Source organism: Somniosus microcephalus, chromosome 22 (assembly GCF_052327205.1).
Source record: "Somniosus microcephalus isolate GS21.2 chromosome 22, FLI_Smic_1.0, whole genome shotgun sequence".
NCBI classification, from domain to species: Eukaryota; Metazoa; Chordata; class Chondrichthyes; order Squaliformes; family Somniosidae; genus Somniosus; species Somniosus microcephalus.
Window position 1 is genome coordinate 5808920 of NC_141008.1, and position 19328 is coordinate 5828247.

The window sequence follows — 19328 nt, forward strand, 5'->3', positions numbered from 1 at the left end:
CAATCCTTGCTCCTCACCCCAATCCTTGCCCCTTATCCCAATCCTTGCTCCTACCCCAATCCTTGCTCCTTACCCCAATCCTTGCTCCTTACCCCAATCCTTGCTCCTTAACCCAATCCTTGCTCCTTACCCCAATCCTTGCTCCTTACCCCAATCCTTGCTCCTCACCCCAATCCTTGCCCCTTACCCCAATTCTTGCTCCTCACCCCAATCCTTGCACTTACCCCCATCCTTGCTCCTTACCCCAATCCTTGCACTTACCCCCATCCTTGCTCCTTACTCCAATCCTTGCACTTACCCCAATCCTTGCTCCTTACCCCAATCCTTGCTCCTTACCCCAATCCTTGCACTTATCCCAATCCTTGCTCTTTACCCCAATCCTTGCTCCTTACCCCAATCCTTGCTCCTGACCACAATCCTTGCTCCTTACCCCAATCCTTGCACTTACCCCAATTCTTGCACTTACCCCAATCCTTGCTCCTTACCCCAGTCCTTGCTCCTGACCCCAATCCTTGCTCCTTACCCCAATCCTTGCTCCTTACCCCAATCCTTGCTCCTTACCCCAATCCTTGCTCCTTAACCCAGTCCTTGCTCCTTAACCCAGTCCTTGCTCCTTACCCCAGTCCTTGCTCCTTACCCCAGTCCTTGCTCCTTACTCCAATCCTTGCGCTTACCCCAATCCTTGCGCTTACCCCAATCCTTGCTCTTTACCCCAGTCCTTGCTCCTTACACCAATCCTTGCTCTTTACCCCAATCCTTGCTCCTTTCCCCAATCCTTGCACTTACCCCAATCCTTGCTCCTTACCCCAATCCTTGCTCCTTACCCCAATCCTTGCTCTTTACCCCAATCCTTGCTCCTTCCCCCAATACTTGCTCCTTACCCCAATCCTTGCTCCTTACCCCAGTCCTTGCTCCTTACCCCAATCCTTGCTCCTTACCCAAATCATTGCACTTACCCCAATCCTTGCTCCTTCCCCCAATCCTTGCTCCTTACCCCAATCATTGCACTTACCCCAATCCTTGCTCCTTACTCCAATCCTTGCTCCTTTCCCCAATCCTTGCACTTACCCCAATCCTTGCTCCTTACCCCAATCCTTGCTCCTTACCCCAATCCTTGCTCTTTACCCCAATCCTTGCTCCTTCCCCCAATCCTTGCTCCTTACCCCAATCATTGCACTTACCCCAATCCTTGCACCTTACCCCAATCCTTGCACTTACCCCAATCCTTGCACCTTACCCAAATCATTGCACTTACCCCAATCCTTGCTCCTTACCCCAATCCTTGCTCCTTCCCCCAATCCTTGCACCTTACCCCAATCCTTGCTCCTACCCCAATCCTTGCTCCTTACCCCAGTCCTTGCTCCTTACCCCAGTCCTTGCTCCTTACACCAATCCTTGCTCCTCACCCCAATCCTTGCTCCTTACCCCAATCCTTGCTCTTTACTACAATCCTTGCTCCTTACCCCAATCCTTGCTCCTTACCCCAATCCTTGCTCCTCACCCCAATCCTTGCCCCTTACCCCAATCCTTGCTCCGACCCCAATCCTTGCTCCTTACCCCAATCCTTGCTCCTTACCCCAATTCTTGCACTTACCCCAATCCTTGCTCCTCACCCCAATCCTTGCCCCTTACCCCAATCCTTGCTCCGACCCCAATCCTTGTCCTTACCCCAGTCCTTGCTCCTTACCCCAATCCTTGCACTTACCCCAATCCTTGCTCCTTACTCCAATCCTTGCACTTACCCCAGTCCTTGCTCCTTACCCCAATCCTTGCTCCTTTCCCCAATCCTTGCACTTACCCCAATCCTTGCTCTTTACCCCATTCCTTGCTCCTTACCTCAATCCTTGCTCCTTACCCCAATCCTTGCACTTACCCCAGTCCTTGCACTTACCCCAATCTTTGCTCCTTAACCGAGTCCTTGCTCCTTACCCCAGTCCTTGCTCCTTACCCCAATCCTTGCTCCTTACCCCAATCCTTGCTCCTTAACCCAATCCTTGCACTTACTCCAATCCTTGCGCTTACCCCAATCCTTGCTCTTTACTCCAATCCTTGCACTCACCCCAATCCTTGCTGCTTACCCCAATTCTTGCTCCTTACCCCAATCCTTGCAGTTACCCCAATCCTTGCTCCTTACCCCAATCCTTGCTCCTTACTCCAATCCTTGCACTTACCCCAATCCTTGCTCCTTACCCCAATCCTTGCTCTTTATCCCAATCCTTGCCCTTTATCCCAAGCCTTGCTCCTTACCCCAATCCTTGCTCCTTACCCCAATCCTTCCACTTACCCCAATCCTTGCTCCTTACCCCAATACTTGCACCGACCCCAATCCTTGCTCCTTACCCCAATCCTTGCACTTACCCCAATCCTTGCTCCTACCCCAATTCTTGCACTTACCCCAATCCTTGCTCTTTACTCCAATCCTTGCTCCTTACCCCAATCCTTGCTCCTTACCCCAATCCTTGCTCCTTACCCCAATCCTTGCTCTTTAGCCCAATCCTTGCCCCTTATCCCAATCCTTGCTCCTTACCCCAATCCTTGTTCCTTTCCCCAATCCTTGTTCTTTACCCCAAACATTGCACCAACCCCAATCCTTGAAACTTACCCCAATTGTTGCACCTACCCCAGTCCTTGAAACTTACCCCAATCCTTGCTCTTTACCCCAATCCTTGCACTTACCCCAATCCTTGCAGTAACCCCAATCCTTGCTCCTCACCCCAATCTTTGCACCTTACCCCAATCCTTGCACTTACCCCAATCCTTGCACTTATCTCACTCCTTGCGCTTACCCTAATCCTTGCTCTTTACCCCAATCCTTGCTCCTTACCCCAATCCTTGCAGTAACCCCAATCCTTGCTCCTCACCCCAATCTTTGCACCTTACCCCAATCCTTGCACTTACCCCAATCCTTGCACTTATCTCACTCCTTGCGCTTACCCTAATCCTTGCTCTTTACCCCAATCCTTGCTCCTTACCCCAATCCTTGCACTTACCCCAATCCTTGCTCCTTAACCCAATCCTTGCACTTACCCCAATCCTTGCTCCTACCCCAATTCTTGCCCCTTATCCCAATCCTTGATCCTTACCCAAATCCTTGTTCCTTACCCCAATCCTTGCTCCTTACCCCAAACATTGCACCAACCCCAATCCTTGAAACTTACCCCAATTGTTGCAACTACCCCAGTCCTTGAAACTTACCCCAATGCTTGCTCTTTACCCCAATTCTTGCACCTTTCCCCAATCCTTGCATTTACCCCAATCCTTGCACTTACCCCAATCCTTGCAGTTACCCCAATCCTTGCTCCTCACCCCAATCCTTGCACCTTACCCCAATCCTTGCACTTACCCCAATCCTTGCACTTACCCCAATCCTTGCTCCTTACCCCAATCCTTGCTCCTTACCCCAATCCTTGCACTTACCCCAATCCTTGCAGTTACCCCAATCCTTGCTCCTCACACCAATCCTTGCTCCTTACCCCAATCCTTGCACTTATCTCACTCCTTGCGCTTACCCTAATCCTTGCTCTTTACCCCAGTCCTTGCTCCTTACCCCAATCCTTGCTCCTCACCCCAATCCTTGCCCCTTATCCCAATCCTTGCTCCTACCCCAATCCTTGCTCCTTACCCCAATCCTTGCTCCTTACCCCAATCCTTGCTCCTTACCCCAATCCTTGCTCCTTACCCCAATCCTTGCCCCTTACCCCAATCCTTGCTCCTACCCCAATCCTTGCTCCTTACCCCAATCCTTGCACTTACCCCAATCCTTGCTCCTCACCCCAATCCTTGCCCCTTACCCCAATCCTTGCTCCTACCCCAATCCTTGCTCCTTACCCCAATCCTTGCACTTACCCCAATCCTTGCTCCTCACCCCAATCCTTGCCCCTTACCCCAATCCTTGCTTCTACCCCAACCCTTGCTCCTTTCCCCAGTCCTTTCTCCTTACCCCAATCCTTGCTCCTTACCCCAATCCTTGCTCCTTACTCCAATCCTTGCAATTACCCCAATCCTTGCTCCTTACTCCAATCCTTGCACTTACCCCAATCCTTGCTCCTTACCCCAATCCTTGCACTTACCCCAATTCTTGCACTTACCCCAATTCTTGCACTTACTCCAATCCTTGCACTTACCCCAATCCTTGCTCCTTACCCCAGTCCTTGCTCCTTACCCCAATCCTTGCTCCTTACCCCAATCCTTGCTCCTACCCCAATCCTTGCACTTCCCTCAATCCTTGCACTTACCCCAATCCTTGCTCCTTACCCCAATCCTTGCTCCTTACCCCAATCCTTGCTCCTTACATAGAAACATAGAGATAGGAACAGGAGTAGGCCATTCGGCCCTTCGAGCCTGCTCCGCCATTCAATGAGATCATGGCTGATCTTCGTCTGAGATCATAGCTGATCTTACCAGTTCAGTACCCCATCCCCGCCTTTTCTCCGTAACCCTTAATCCCCTTAGCCTTCAGGAATATATCCAATTCTCTCTTGAAAATATTTATTGAATTAGCCTTCACAGCCCTCTGTGGCAGGGAATTCCACAGGCTCACCACTCTTTGAATAGTCCTTGCTCCTTACCCCAGTCCTTGCTCCTTAACCCAGTCCTTGCTCCTTACCCCAGTCCTTGCTCCTTACTCCAGTCCTTGCTCCTTACCCCAGTCCTTGCTCCTTACCCCAGTCCTTGCTCCTTACCCCAGTCCTTGCTCCTTACCCCAGTCCTTGCTCCTTACTCCAATCCTTGCTCCTTACCCCAATCGTTGCGCTTACCCCAATCCTTGCTCTTTACCCCAGTCCTTGCTCCTTACACCAATCCTTGCTCTTTACCCCAATCCTTGCTCCTTTCCCCAATCCTTGCACTTACCCCAATCCTTGCTCCTTACCCCAATCCTTGCTCCTTACCCCAATCCTTGCTCTTTACCCCAATCCTTGCTCCTTCCCCCAATCCTTGCTCCTTACCCCAATCATTGCACTTACCCCAATCCTTGCTCCTTACCCCAATCCTTGCTCCTTACCCCAATCCTTGCACCTTATCCCAATCCTTGCCCTTTATACCAATCCTTGCCCCTTATCCCAATCCTACTCCTTACCCCAATCCTTGTTCCTTACCCCAATCCTTGTTCTTTACCCCAAACATTGCACCAACCCCAATCCTTGAAACTTACCCCAATTGTTGCACCTACCCCAGTCCTTGAAACTTACCCCAATCCTTGCTCTTTACCCCAATCCTTGCAGTAACCCCAATCCTTGCTCCTCACCCCAATCCTTGCACCTTACCCCAATCCTTGCACTTACCCCAATCCTTGCACTTATTTCACTCCTTGTGCTTACCCTAATCCTTGCTCTTTACCCCAATCCTTGCTCCTTACCCCAATCCTTGCACTTACCCCAATCCTTGCTCCTTACCCCAATACTTGCACTTACCCCAATCCTTGCTCCTACCCCAATTCTTGCCCCTTATCCCAATCCTTGATCCTTACACAAATCCTTGTTCCTTACCCCAATCCTTGTTCCTTAGCCCAAACATTGCACCAACCCAAATCCTTGAAACTTACCCCAATTGTTGCACTTACCCCAATCCTTGCTCCTCACCCCAATCCTTGCCCCTTACCCCAATCCTTGCTTCTACCCCAACCCTTGCTCCTTTCCCCAGTCCTTTCTCCTTACCCCAATCCTTGCTCCTTACCCCAATCCTTGCTCCTTACTCCAATCCTTGCAATTACCCCAATCCTTGCTCCTTACTCCAATCCTTGCACTTACCCCAATCCTTGCTCCTTACCCCAATCCTTGCTCCTTACCCCAACCCTTGCACTTACCTCAATCCTTGCTCTTTACCCCAATCCTTGCTCCTTACCACAATCCTTGCTCCTTACCCCAATCCTTGCACTTACCCCAATTCTTGCACTTACCCCAATCCTTGCTCCTTACCCCAATCCTTGCTCCTTACCCCAATCCTTGCTCCTTACCCCAATCCTTGCTCCTACCCCAATCCTTGCACTTCCCTCAATCCTTGCACTTACCCCAATCCTTGCTCCTTACCCCAATCCTTGCTCCTTACCCCAATCCTTGCTCCTTACATAGAAACATAGAGATAGGAACAGGAGTAGGCCATTCGGCCCTTCGAGCCTGCTCCGCCATTCAATGAGATCATGGCTGATCTTCGTCTGAGATCATAGCTGATCTTACCAGTTCAGTACCCCATCCCCGCCTTTTCTCCGTAACCCTTAATCCCCTTAGCCTTCAGGAATATATCCAATTCTCTCTTGAAAATATTTATTGAATTAGCCTTCACAGCCCTCTGTGGCAGGGAATTCCACAGGCTCACCACTCTTTGAATAGTCCTTGCTCCTTACCCCAGTCCTTGCTCCTTAACCCAGTCCTTGCTCCTTACCCCAATCGTTGCGCTTACCCCAATCCTTGCTCTTTACCCCAGTCCTTGCTCCTTAACCCAGTCCTTGCTCCTTACCCCAGTCCTTGCTCCTTACCCCAGTCCTTGCTCCTTACCCCAATCGTTGCGCTTACCCCAATCCTTGCTCTTTACCCCAGTCCTTGCTCCTTACACCAATCCTTGCTCTTTACCCCAATCCTTGCTCCTTTCCCCAATCCTTGCACTTACCCCAATCCTTGCTCCTTACCCCAATCCTTGCTCCTTACCCCAATCCTTGCTCTTTACCCCAATCCTTGCTCCTTCCCCCAATCCTTGCTCCTTACCCCAATCATTGCACTTACCCCAATCCTTGCTCCTTACCCCAATCCTTGCTCCTTACCCCAATCCTTGCCCTTTATACCAATCCTTGCCCCTTATCCCAATCCTACTCCTTACCCCAATCCTTGTTCCTTACCCCAATCCTTGTTCTTTACCCCAAACATTGCACCAACCCCAATCCTTGAAACTTACCCCAATTGTTGCACCTACCCCAGTCCTTGAAACTTACCCCAATCCTTGCTCTTTACCCCAATCCTTGCAGTAACCCCAATCCTTGCTCCTCACCCCAATCCTTGCACCTTACCCCAATCCTTGCACTTACCCCAATCCTTGCACTTATTTCACTCCTTGTGCTTACCCTAATCCTTGCTCTTTACCCCAATCCTTGCTCCTTACCCCAATCCTTGCACTTACCCCAATCCTTGCTCCTTACCCCAATACTTGCACCTACCCCAATCCTTGCTCCTTAACCCAATCCTTGCACTTACCCCAATCCTTGCTCCTACCCCAATTCTTGCCCCTTATCCCAATCCTTGATCCTTACACAAATCCTTGTTCCTTACCCCAATCCTTGTTCCTTAGCCCAAACATTGCACCAACCCCAATCCTTGAAACTTACCCCAATCCTTGCTCCTTACCCCAATCCTTGCTCCTACCCCAATCCTTGCACTTACCTCCATCCTTGCACTTACCCCAATCCTTGCTCCTTACCCCAATCCTTGCTCCTTACCCCAATCCTTGCACTTACCCCAATCCTTGCTCCTTAGCCCAATCCTTGCTCCTTACCCCAATCCTTGCTCCTTACCCCAATCATTGCACTTACCCCAATCCTTGCTCCTTACCCCAGTCCTTGCTCCTTAACCCAGTTCTTGCTCCTTACCCCAGTCCTTGCTCCTTACCCCAGTCCTTGCTCCTTACTCCAATCCTTGCGCTTACCCCAATCCTTGCGCTTACCCCAATCCTTGCTCTTTACCCCAGTCCTTGCTCCTTACACCAATCCTTGCTCTTTACCCCAATCCTTGCTCCTTTCCCCAATCCTTGCACTTACCCCAATCCTTGCTCCTTACCCCAATCCTTGCTCCTTACCCCAATCCTTGCTCTTTACCCCAATCCTTGCTCCTTCCCCCAATCCTTGCTCCTTACCCCAATCATTGCACTTACCCCAATCCTTGCTCCTTACCCCAATCCTTGCTCCTTACTCCAATCCTTGCACTTACCCCAATCCTTGCACCTTACCCCAATCCTTGCACTTACCCCAATCCTTGCTCCTTACCCCAATCCTTGCACCTTATCCCAATCCTTGCCCTTTATACCAATCCTTGCTCCTTACCCCAATCCTTGCTCCTTACCCCAATCCTTGCTCCTTACCCCAATCCTTGCTCTTTAGCCCAATCCTTGCCCCTTATCCCAATCCTTGCTCCTTACCCCAATCCTTGTTCCTTAACCCAATCCTTGTTCTTTACCCCAAACATTGCACCAACCCCAATCCTTGAAACTTACCCCAATCCTTGCTCCTTACCCCAGTCCTTTCTCCTTACCCCAATCCTTGCACTTACCCCAATCCTTGCTCCTTAATCCAATTCTTGCAATTACCCCAATCCTTGCTCCTTACTCCAATCCTTGCACTTACCCCAGTCCTTGCTGCTTAACCCAATCCTTGCTCCTTACCCCAATCCTTGCTCCTACCCCAATCCTTGCACTTCCCTCAATCCTTGCACTTACCCCAATCCTTGCTCCTTACCCCAATCCTTGCTCCTTACCCCAATCCTTGCACTTACCCCAATCCTTGCTCCTTACCCCAATCCTTGCTCCTTACCCCAATCCTTGCTCCTTTCCCCAATCATTGCACTTACCCCAATCCTTGCTCCTTACCCCAATCCTTGCTCCTTACCCCAGTCCTTGCTCCTTACCCCAATCCTTGCTCCTTACCCCAGTCCTTGCTCCTTACCCCAATCCTTGCTCCTTACTCCAATCCTTGCGCTTACCCCAATCCTTGCGCTTACCCCAATCCTTGCTCTTTACCCCAGTCCTTGCTCCTTACACCAATCCTTGCTCTTTACCCCAATCCTTGCTCCTTTCCCCAATCCTTGCACTTACCCCAATCCTTGCTCCTTACCCCAATCCTTGCTCCTTACCCCAATCCTTGCTCTTTACCCCAATCCTTGCTCCTTCCCCCAATCCTTGCTCCTTACCCCAATCATTGCACTTACCCCAATCCTTGCTCCTTACCCCAATCCTTGCAGTAACCCCAATCCTTGCTCCTCACCCCAATCCTTGCACCTTACCCCAATCCTTGCAGTTACCCCAATCCTTGCAGTAACCCCAATCCTTGCTCCTCACCCCAATCCTTGCACCTTACCCCAATCCTTGCACTTACCCCAATCCTTGCACTTATTTCACTCCTTGTGCTTACCCTAATCCTCGCTCTTTACCCCAATCCTTGCTCCTTACCCCAATCCTTGCACTTACCCCAATCCTTGCTCCTACCCCAATTCTTGCCCCTTATCCCAATCCTTGATCCTTACACAAATCCTTGTTCCTTACCCCAATCCTTGTTCCTTACCCCAAACATTGCACCAACCCCAATCCTTGAAACTTACCCCAATCCTTGCTCCTTACCCCAATCCTTGCACTTACCCCAATCCTTGCTCCTTACCCCAATCCTTGCTCCTTACCCCAATCCTTGCTCCTTTCCCCAATCATTGCACTTACCCCAATCCTTGCTCCTTACCCCAGTCCTTGCTCCTTACCCCAGTCCTTGCTCCTTAACCCAGTCCTTGCTCCTTACCCCAGTCCTTGCTCCTTACCCCAGTCCTTGCTCCTTACTCCAATCCTTGCGCTTACCCCAATCCTTGCGCTTACCCCAATCCTTGCTCTTTACCCCAGTCCTTGCTCCTTACACCAATCCTTGCTCTTTACCCCAATCCTTGCTCCTTTCCCCAATCCTTGCACTTACCCCAATCCTTGCTCCTTACCCCAATCCTTGCTCCTTACCCCAATCCTTGCTCTTTACCCCAATCCTTGCTCCTTCCCCCAATCCTTGCTCCTTACCCCAATCATTGCACTTACCCCAATCCTTGCTCCTTACCCCAATCCTTGCTCCTTACCCCAATCCTTGCTCTTTAGCCCAATCCTTGCCCCTTATCCCAATCCTTGCTCCTTACCCCAATCCTTGTTCCTTACCCCAATCCTTGTTCTTTACCCCAAACATTGCACCAACCCCAATCCTTGAAACTTACCCCAATTGTTGCACCTACCCCAGTCCTTGAAACTTACCCCAATCCTTGCTCTTTACCCCAATCCTTGCACTTACCCCAATCCTTGCAGTAACCCCAATCCTTGCTCCTCACCCCAATCCTTGCACCTTACCCCAATCCTTGCAGTTACCCCAATCCTTGCAGTAACCCCAATCCTTGCTCCTCACCCCAATCCTTGCACCTTACCCCAATCCTTGCACTTACCCCAATCCTTGCACTTATTTCACTCCTTGTGCTTACCCTAATCCTCGCTCTTTACCCCAATCCTTGCTCCTTACCCCAATCCTTGCACTTACCCCAATCCTTGCTCCTACCCCAATTCTTGCCCCTTATCCCAATCCTTGATCCTTACACAAATCCTTGTTCCTTACCCCAATCCTTGTTCCTTACCCCAAACATTGCACCAACCCCAATCCTTGAAACTTACCCCAATTGTTGCACCTACCCCAGTCCTTGAAACTTACCCCAATGCTTGCTCTTTACCCCAATCCTTGCTCCTTACCCCAATCCTTGCTCCTGACCACAATCCTTGCTCCTTACCCCAATCCTTGCACTTACCCCAATTCTTGCACTTACCCCAATCCTTGCTCCTTACCCCAGTCCTTGCTCCTTAACCCAGTCCTTGCTCCTTACCCCAGTCCTTGCTCCTTACCCCAATCCTTGCACTTACCCCAATCCTTGCACTTACCCCAATCCTTGCTCCTTACCCCAATCCTTGCTCCTTACCCCAATCCTTGCACTTACCCCAATCCTTGCTCCTTACCCCAATCCTTGCTCCTTACCCCAATCCTTGCTCCTTACCCCAATCATTGCACTTACCCCAATCCTTGCTCCTTACCCCAGTCCTTGCTCCTTAACCCAGTCCTTGCTCCTTACCCCAGTCCTTGCTCCTTACCCCAGTCCTTGCTCCTTACTCCAATCCTTGCGCTTACCCCAATCCTTGCGCTTACCCCAATCCTTGCTCCTTACCCCAGTCCTTGCTCCTTACCCCAGTCCTTGCTCCTTAACCCAGTCCTTGCTCCTTACCCCAGTCCTTGCTCCTTACCCCAATCCTTGCTCCTTACCCCAATCCTTGCTCCTTACCCCAATCATTGCACTTACCCCAATCCTTGCTCCTTACCCCAGTCCTTGCTCCTTAACCCAGTCCTTGCTCCTTACCCCAGTCCTTGCTCCTTACCCCAGTCCTTGCTCCTTACTCCAATCCTTGCGCTTACCCCAATCCTTGCGCTTACCCCAATCCTTGCTCTTTACCCCAGTCCTTGCTCCTTACACCAATCCTTGCTCTTTACCCCAATCCTTGCTCCTTTCCCCAATCCTTGCACTTACCCCAATCCTTGCTCCTTACCCCAATCCTTGCTCCTTACCCCAATCCTTGCTCTTTACCCCAATCCTTGCTCCTTCCCCCAATCCTTGCTCCTTACCCCAATCATTGCACTTACCCCAATCCTTGCTCCTTACCCCAATCCTTGCTCCTTACTCCAATCCTTGCACTTACCCCAATCCTTGCTCCTTACCCCAATCCTTGCTCCTTACCCCAATCCTTGCACTTACCCCAATCCTTGCTCCTTACCCCAATCCTTGCACCTTATCCCAATCCTTGCCCTTTATACCAATCCTTGCTCCTTACCCCAATCCTTGCTCCTTACCCCAATCCTTGCTCCTTACCCCAATCCTTGCTCTTTAGCCCAATCCTTGCCCCTTATCCCAATCCTTGCTCCTTACCCCAATCCTTGTTCCTTACCCCAATCCTTGTTCTTTACCCCAAACATTGCACCAACCCCAATCCTTGAAACTTACCCCAATTGTTGCACCTACCCCAGTCCTTGAAACTTACCCCAATCCTTGCTCTTTACCCCAATCCTTGCACTTACCCCAATCCTTGCAGTAACCCCAATCCTTGCTCCTCACCCCAATCCTTGCACCTTACCCCAATCCTTGCACTTACCCCAATCCTTGCACTTATTTCACTCCTTGTGCTTACCCTAATCCTTGCTCTTTACCCCAATCCTTGCTCCTTACCCCAATCCTTGCACTTACCCCAATCCTTGCTCCTTGCCCCAATACTTGCACCTACCCCAATCCATGCTCCTTAACCCAATCCTTGCACTTACCCCAATCCTTGCTCCTACCCCAATTCTTGCCCCTTATCCCAATCCTTGCTCCTTACCCAAATCCTTGTTCCTTACCCCAATCCTTGTTCCTTACCCCAAACATTGCACCAACCCCAATCTTTGAAACTTACCCCAATTGTTGCACCTACCCCAGTCCTTGAAACTTACCCCAATGCTTGCTCTTTACCCCAATTCTTGCACCTTTCCCCAATCCTTGCAATTACCCCAATCCTTGCACTTACCCCAATCCTTGCAGTTACCCCAATCCTTGCTCCTCACCCCAATCCTTGCACTTACCCCAATCCTTGCACTTACCCCAATCCTTGCACTTACCCCAATCCTTGGACTTATCTCACTCCTTGCGCTTACCCTAATCCTTGCTCTTTACCCCAATCCTTGCTCCTTACCCCAGTCCTTGCTCCTTACCCCAATCCTTGCTCCTCACCCCAATCCTTGCCCCTTATCCCAATCCTTGCTCCTACCCCAATCCTTGCTCCTTACCCCAATCCTTGCTCCTTACCCCAATCCTTGCTCCTTACCCCAATCCTTGCTCCTTACCCCAATCCTTGCTCCTCACCCCAATCCTTGCCCCTTACCCCAATCCTTGCTCCTACCCCAATCCTTGCTCCTTACCCCAATCCTTGCTCCTTACCCCAATCCTTGCACTTACCCCAATCCTTGCTCCTCACCCCAATCCTTGCCCCTTACCTCAATCCTTGCTTCTACCCCAATCCTTGCTCCTTACCCCAGTCCTTTCTCCTTACCCCAATCCTTGCACTTACCCCAATCCTTGCTCCTTACTCCAATCCTTGCACTTACCCCAGTCCTTTCTCCTTACCCCAGTCCTTGCACTTACCCCAATCCTTGCTCCTTACCACAATCCTTGCACTTACCCCAATCCTTGCTCTTTACCCCAATCCTTGCTCCTTACCCCAATCCTTGCTCCTGACCACAATCCTTGCTCCTTACCCCAATCCTTGCACTTACCCCAATTCCTGCACTTACCCCAATCCTTGCTCCTTACCCCAATCCTTGCACTTACCCCAATCCTTGCACTTACCCCAATTCCTGCACTTACCCCAATCCTTGCTCCTTACCCCAATCCTTGCTCCTTACCCCAATCCTTGCTCCTTACCCCAATCCTTGCACTTACCCCAATCCTTGCTCCTTACCCCAATCCTTGCTCCTTACCCCAATCCTTGCTCCTTACCCCAATCCTTGCTCCTTACCCCAGTCCTTGCTCCTTAACCCAGTCCTTGCTCCTTACCCCAGTCCTTGCTCCTTACCCCAGTCCTTGCTCCTTACCCCAGTCCTTGCTCCTTACCCCAATCCTTGCGCTTACCCCAATCCTTGCTCTTTACCCCAGTCCTTGCTCCTTACACCAATCCTTGCTCTTTACCCCAATCCTTGCTCCTTTCCCCAATCCTTGCTCTTTACCCCAATCCTTGCTCCTTTCCCCAATCCTTGCTCTTTACCCCAATCCTTGCTCCTTCCCCCAATCCTTGCTCCTTACCCCAATCCTTGCACTTACCCCAATTCCTGCACTTACCCCAATCCTTGCTCCTTACCCCAATCCTTGCTCCTTACCCCAATCCTTGCTCCTTACCCCAATCCTTGCACTTACCCCAATCCTTGCTCCTTACCCCAATCCTTCCTCCTTACCCCAATCCTTGCTCCTTACCCCAATCATTGCACTTACCCCAATCCTTGCTCCTTACCCCAGTCCTTGCTCCTTAACCCAGTCCTTGCTCCTTACCCCAGTCCTTGCTCCTTACCCCAGTCCTTGCTCCTTACCCCAATCCTTGCTCCTTACTCCAATCCTTGCGCTTACCCCAATCCTTGCTCCTTACCCCAGTCCTTGCTCCTTAACCCAGTCCTTGCTCCTTACCCCAGTCCTTGCTCCTTACCCCAGTCCTTGCTCCTTACCCCAGTCCTTGCTCCTTACCCCAATCCTTGCGCTTACCCCAATCCTTGCTCTTTACCCCAGTCCTTGCTCCTTACCCCAATCCTTGCGCTTACCCCAATCCTTGCTCTTTACCCCAGTCCTTGCTCCTTACACCAATCCTTGCTCTTTACCCCAATCCTTGCTCCTTACCCCAATCCTTGCTCTTTACCCCAATCCTTGCTCCTTCCCCCAATCCTTGCTCCTTACCCCAATCATTGCACTTACCCCAATCCTTGCTCTTTACCCCAATCCTTGCTCCTTACCCCAATCCTTGCTCTTTACCCCAATCCTTGCTCCTTACCCCAATCATTGCACTTACCCCAATCCTTGCTCCTTACCCCAATCCTTGCACCTTATCCCAATCCTTGCACCTTCCCCCAATCCTTGCTCCTTACCCCAATCCTTGCACCTTATCCCAATCCTTGCATGTAGTTCAGCCATGGCTCAGTTGGTAGCATCATCTGTTTTGGAGCGTGTCTGTGCAGATCGAGTGTGTGTGTGTGTGTATATTTGTGTGTGTATGTCTGTCTTTGTGTGTATGTGAGTATCTGTGTGCATGAGTGCATGTGTGCTTGTGTTTGCGTGTGTATGTGTTTATGTGCATGTGTGTGTGTATGTGTGATTGTGAGTGGGTCTGTGTGAGAGTGAGAGTGTGAGAGCGAGTGTGTGAGTGTGTGTGCGTGACTGTGAGTGTGTGCGCGTGACTGTGAGTGTGTGTGCGTGTGTTTTTTTTAATTAGTTTATGGGATGTCGGCATCGCTGGCAAGGCCAGCATTTAGTGCCCATCCCTAGTTGCTCTTGAGAAGCTTTCTTGAACCGCTGCAGTCTGTGTGGTGAAGGTACTCCCACAGTGCTGTTAGGGAGGGAGTTCCAGGATTTTGACCCAGCGACGATGAAGAATCGGCGATATATTTCCAAGTCAGGATGGTGTGTGACTTGGAGGGGAACATGGAGGTGGTGGTGTTCCCATGCACCTGCTGCCCTTGTCCTTCTAGGTGGAAGAGGTCACGGGTTTGGGAGGTGCTGCCGAAGAAGCCTCAGCGAGTTGCTGCAGTGCCTCTTGTGGATGGTACACACTGCAGTCACGGTGCGCCGGTGGTGGAGGGAGTGAATGTTTAAAGGTGGTGGATGGGGTGCCAAACAAGCGGGCTGCTTTGTCCTGGATGGTGTTGAGCTTCGAGTGTCGTTGGAGCTGCACTCATCCAGGCAAGTGAGCATGTGTGGGTGCGTGCGTGTGTAAGTGTGAATTAATTGCTTCGTTTCACTTATTTTGTATCTCTTGGCTTTTCCAGGTGCCAGCAACCAAGAGAATGAAAGGCAGAAGAAGTTGGTTCCAGTGATTCCCCCCAGGCCCACGCTCAATGAGATCATGGAGCACTGCACTGAGCAAACCAAAAGTAAATTAAAATGAGAGCAATCCACGAGAGGCAAAAGCAGGAAATCGAGGCAGCAGGTGTGATGAGGGTTCCTGTCCAATACAGTGACCTGTCTTTGTGTTTACGGATACTACATAGAATTACATAAAATCTACAGCACAGGAACAGCCCATTCGGCCCAACTGGTCAATGCTGGTATTTATGCTCCACACGAGCCTCCTCCCACCCCTCTTCATCGCACCCTATCAGCTTATCTTTCTATTCCTTTTCCCTCCTGTGTTTATCGGTTATTGATACACATGTACAGGGAACAGCTCAACCTGTGCTCTGACAGACTCTGCATTCAGTCAGTATCTAACCTGTTTTAGCCTAACATTAACTAAACTTGATCACCAACACTCTTGACTGTTTAAAAGCTTAGTGATTGAGATTTGCAAGATTAACAGTTAAGCTCGCGCCAGTGATGACCGCCGAATACAAGAATGAGTCACGTCTGATAAAACTTAAACTCTGTGATTGTGACTGCACTCCCAGTAAATCTTCCTGCGCCAAAGACCACGTCCATTGGACTGTCATATCTCATCTCAACTGCTGCCAAGTGACTGCTGCAAAGCTTGCTTCAGGAGTTACTGGGGCGCTGGGTCAAGGAACGTTAACCAGGAATATGGCCCCCGGGAAAGATTGACATTATGGTTGAAATAATAAAAAGCAAAGTTTGCAATGTTTGATTCTTCACTTGGCCTGTGTTTTATCAAGTTTCCAAGATATAATCCACGCATAATTGTCAGTGAATTACTTATTTATTTAAAAAGACAACGATGCAACATTTAGTATGTCATGATGCATATTTACATTTTTTAAATGGCGACACGGGAAACACTAAACACTGAACACTGGCAACACGGGAAACATTACACACTGGACACTGGTGACACGGGAAACATTACACACTGGACACTGGTGACACGGGAAACATTACACACTGGACACTGGTGACATGGGAAAAATTACACACTGAACACTGGTGACACGGGAAACATTACACACTGGACACTGGTGACACAGGAGACATTACACACTGGACAATGGTGACACGGGAAACATTACACACTGGACACTGGTGACATGGGAAACATTACACACTGGACAGTGGTGACATGAGAAACATTACACACTGGACAGTGGTGACATGGGAAACATTACACACTGGACAATGGTGACACGGGAAACATTACACACTGGACAGTGGTGACATGAGAAACATTAAACAGCAAACACTGGCAACACGGGAAACATTACACACCGAACACTGGTGACACGGGAAACATTACACACTGGACACTGGTGACATGGGAAAAATTACACACTGGAAACTGGTGACATGGGAAAAATTACACACTGGACACTGGCGATTCGGGAAACATTACACACTGGACACTGGTGACATGGGAAATATTACACACCGGACACTGGTGACACGGGAAACATTACACACTGGATACTGGTGACATGGGAAACATTACACACTGGACACTGGCGACACGGGAAACATTACACACTGGATGCTGGTGACACGGGAAACATTACACACTGCACACTGGTGACACAGGAGACATTACACACTGGACACTGGTGACACGGGAAACATTACACACTGAACACTGGTGACACGGGAGACATTACACACTGAACACTGGTGACATGGGAAACATGACACACTGGACACTGGTGACATGGGAAACATGACACACTGGACGCTGGTGACACGGGAAACATTACACACTGGACAGTGGTGACATGAGAAACATTAAACAGCAAACACTGGCAACACGGGAAACATTACACACCGAACACTGGTGACACGGGAAACATTACACACTGGACACTGGTGACATGGGAAAAATTACACACTGGACACTGGTGACATGGGAAAAATTACACACTGGACACTGGCGATTCGGGAAACATTACACACTGGACACTGGTGACATGGGAAATATTACACACCGGACACTGGTGACACGGGAGACATTACACACTGGACACTGGCGACACGGGAAACATTGCACACAGGACACTGGCAACACAGAAAACATTACACACCGAACACTGGTGACACGGGAAAATTACACACTGGACACTGGCGACACGGGAAACATTAAAAACTGGACACAGGTGACACGGGAAAAATTACACACTGGACACTGGCGACACGGGAAACACTAAACACCGAAAACTGGTGACATGGGAAATATTACACACTGGACACCGGCGACATGGGTCACATTACACACTGGACATTGGCAACACGGGACACATTGCACACTGAACACTGGTGACACGAGAAACACTAAACACCGAACACTGGCGACACGGAAAAAATTACACACTGGACACTGGCGACACGGGAAACACTAAACACCGAAAACTGGTGACGTGGGAAATATTACACACTGGACCCTGGCGACACGGGAAACACTAAACACCGAAAACTGGTGACATGGGAAATATTACACACTGGACACTGGCGACATGGGCAACATTACACACTGGACACTGGCAACACGGGAAACATTACACACTGAACACTGGTGACACGTGAAACATTACACACTGGACACTGGCGACATGGGAAACATTACACATCGAACACTGGCGACACGGGAAATATTACCCATCGAACACTGGCGACACGGGAAACATTACACACTGAACACTGGTGACACGAGAAACATTACAGATCGAACACTGGCGACACAGGCAACATTACACACTGGACACTGGCGACACGGGAAACATTACACACTGGACACTAGCGATTCGGGACACATTACACACTGAACACTGGTGACACGAGCAAAACTAAACACCGAACACTGGTGACACAGGAAACATTGCACACTGGACACTGGCAACACGGGAAATGTTGCACACTGGTAACTGGCAACATGGGAAACATTGCACACTGGACACTGGAAACACGGGAAACAATATACATTGGACACTGGCAACACGGGAAACATTACACGCTGGACACTGGCGACATGGGAAACATTACACACTGGACACTGGTGACACGGGAAACATTACACACTGGACACTGGCAACACGGGAAACATTACACACTGGACACTGGCAACACGGGAAACATTACACGCTGGACACTGGCGACATGGGAAACATTACACACTGGACACTGGTGACACGGGAGACATTACACACTGGACACTGGCGACACGGGAAACATTACACACCGGACACTGGTGACACGGGAGCCATTACACACTGAACACTAGCGACACGGGAGACATTACACACTGGACACTGGTGACACGGGAGTCATTACACACTGAACACTGGTGACATGGGAGACATTACACACTGAACCCTGGTGACACGGGAGACATTACAGACTGGACACTTGTGACACGATGGACATTACACACTGAACACTGGTGACACGGGAGACATTACACACCAAACACTGACGACGCGGGAAACATTACACACTGGACACTGGCGACATGGGAAACATTACAAACTGGATTCTGGTGACATGGGACACATTACACACTGGACACTGGCGACGCGGGAAACACTAAACACTGAAAACAGGCGACACGGGAAAAATTACACACTGGACACTGGCGACACGGGAAACACTAAACACCGAAAACTGGTGACATGGGAAATATTACACACTGGACACTGGCGACACAGGACACATTACACACTGGACACTGGCAACACGGGACACATTACACACTGGACACTGGCAACACGGGAGACACTAAACACCGAAAACTGGCGACACGGGAAAAATTACACACTGGACACTGGCGACATGGGAGACATTACACACTGAACACTGGTGACACGGGAAACATTACACACTGAACACTGGTGACACAGGAAACATTACACACTGGACACTGGCGACACGGGA

At 50.1% G+C, this 19328-nt stretch overlaps 1 protein-coding gene across 1 annotated transcript in view; it reads left to right on the plus strand.

Moving 5' to 3' along the window:
• LOC147102007 (neutrophil cytosol factor 1-like) overlaps positions 1-16115 on the plus strand; it is a 267921-nt gene extending 251806 nt beyond the window's left edge. Inside the window, exon 12 of the mRNA XM_085964139.1 lies at positions 15299-16115. Coding sequence (XP_085820265.1) covers positions 15299-15417 — 119 coding nt within the window. The 3' untranslated portion in view covers positions 15418-16115. The remainder of the gene's footprint in view (positions 1-15298) is intronic.
• Positions 16116-19328: the final 3213 nt, after the last annotated feature.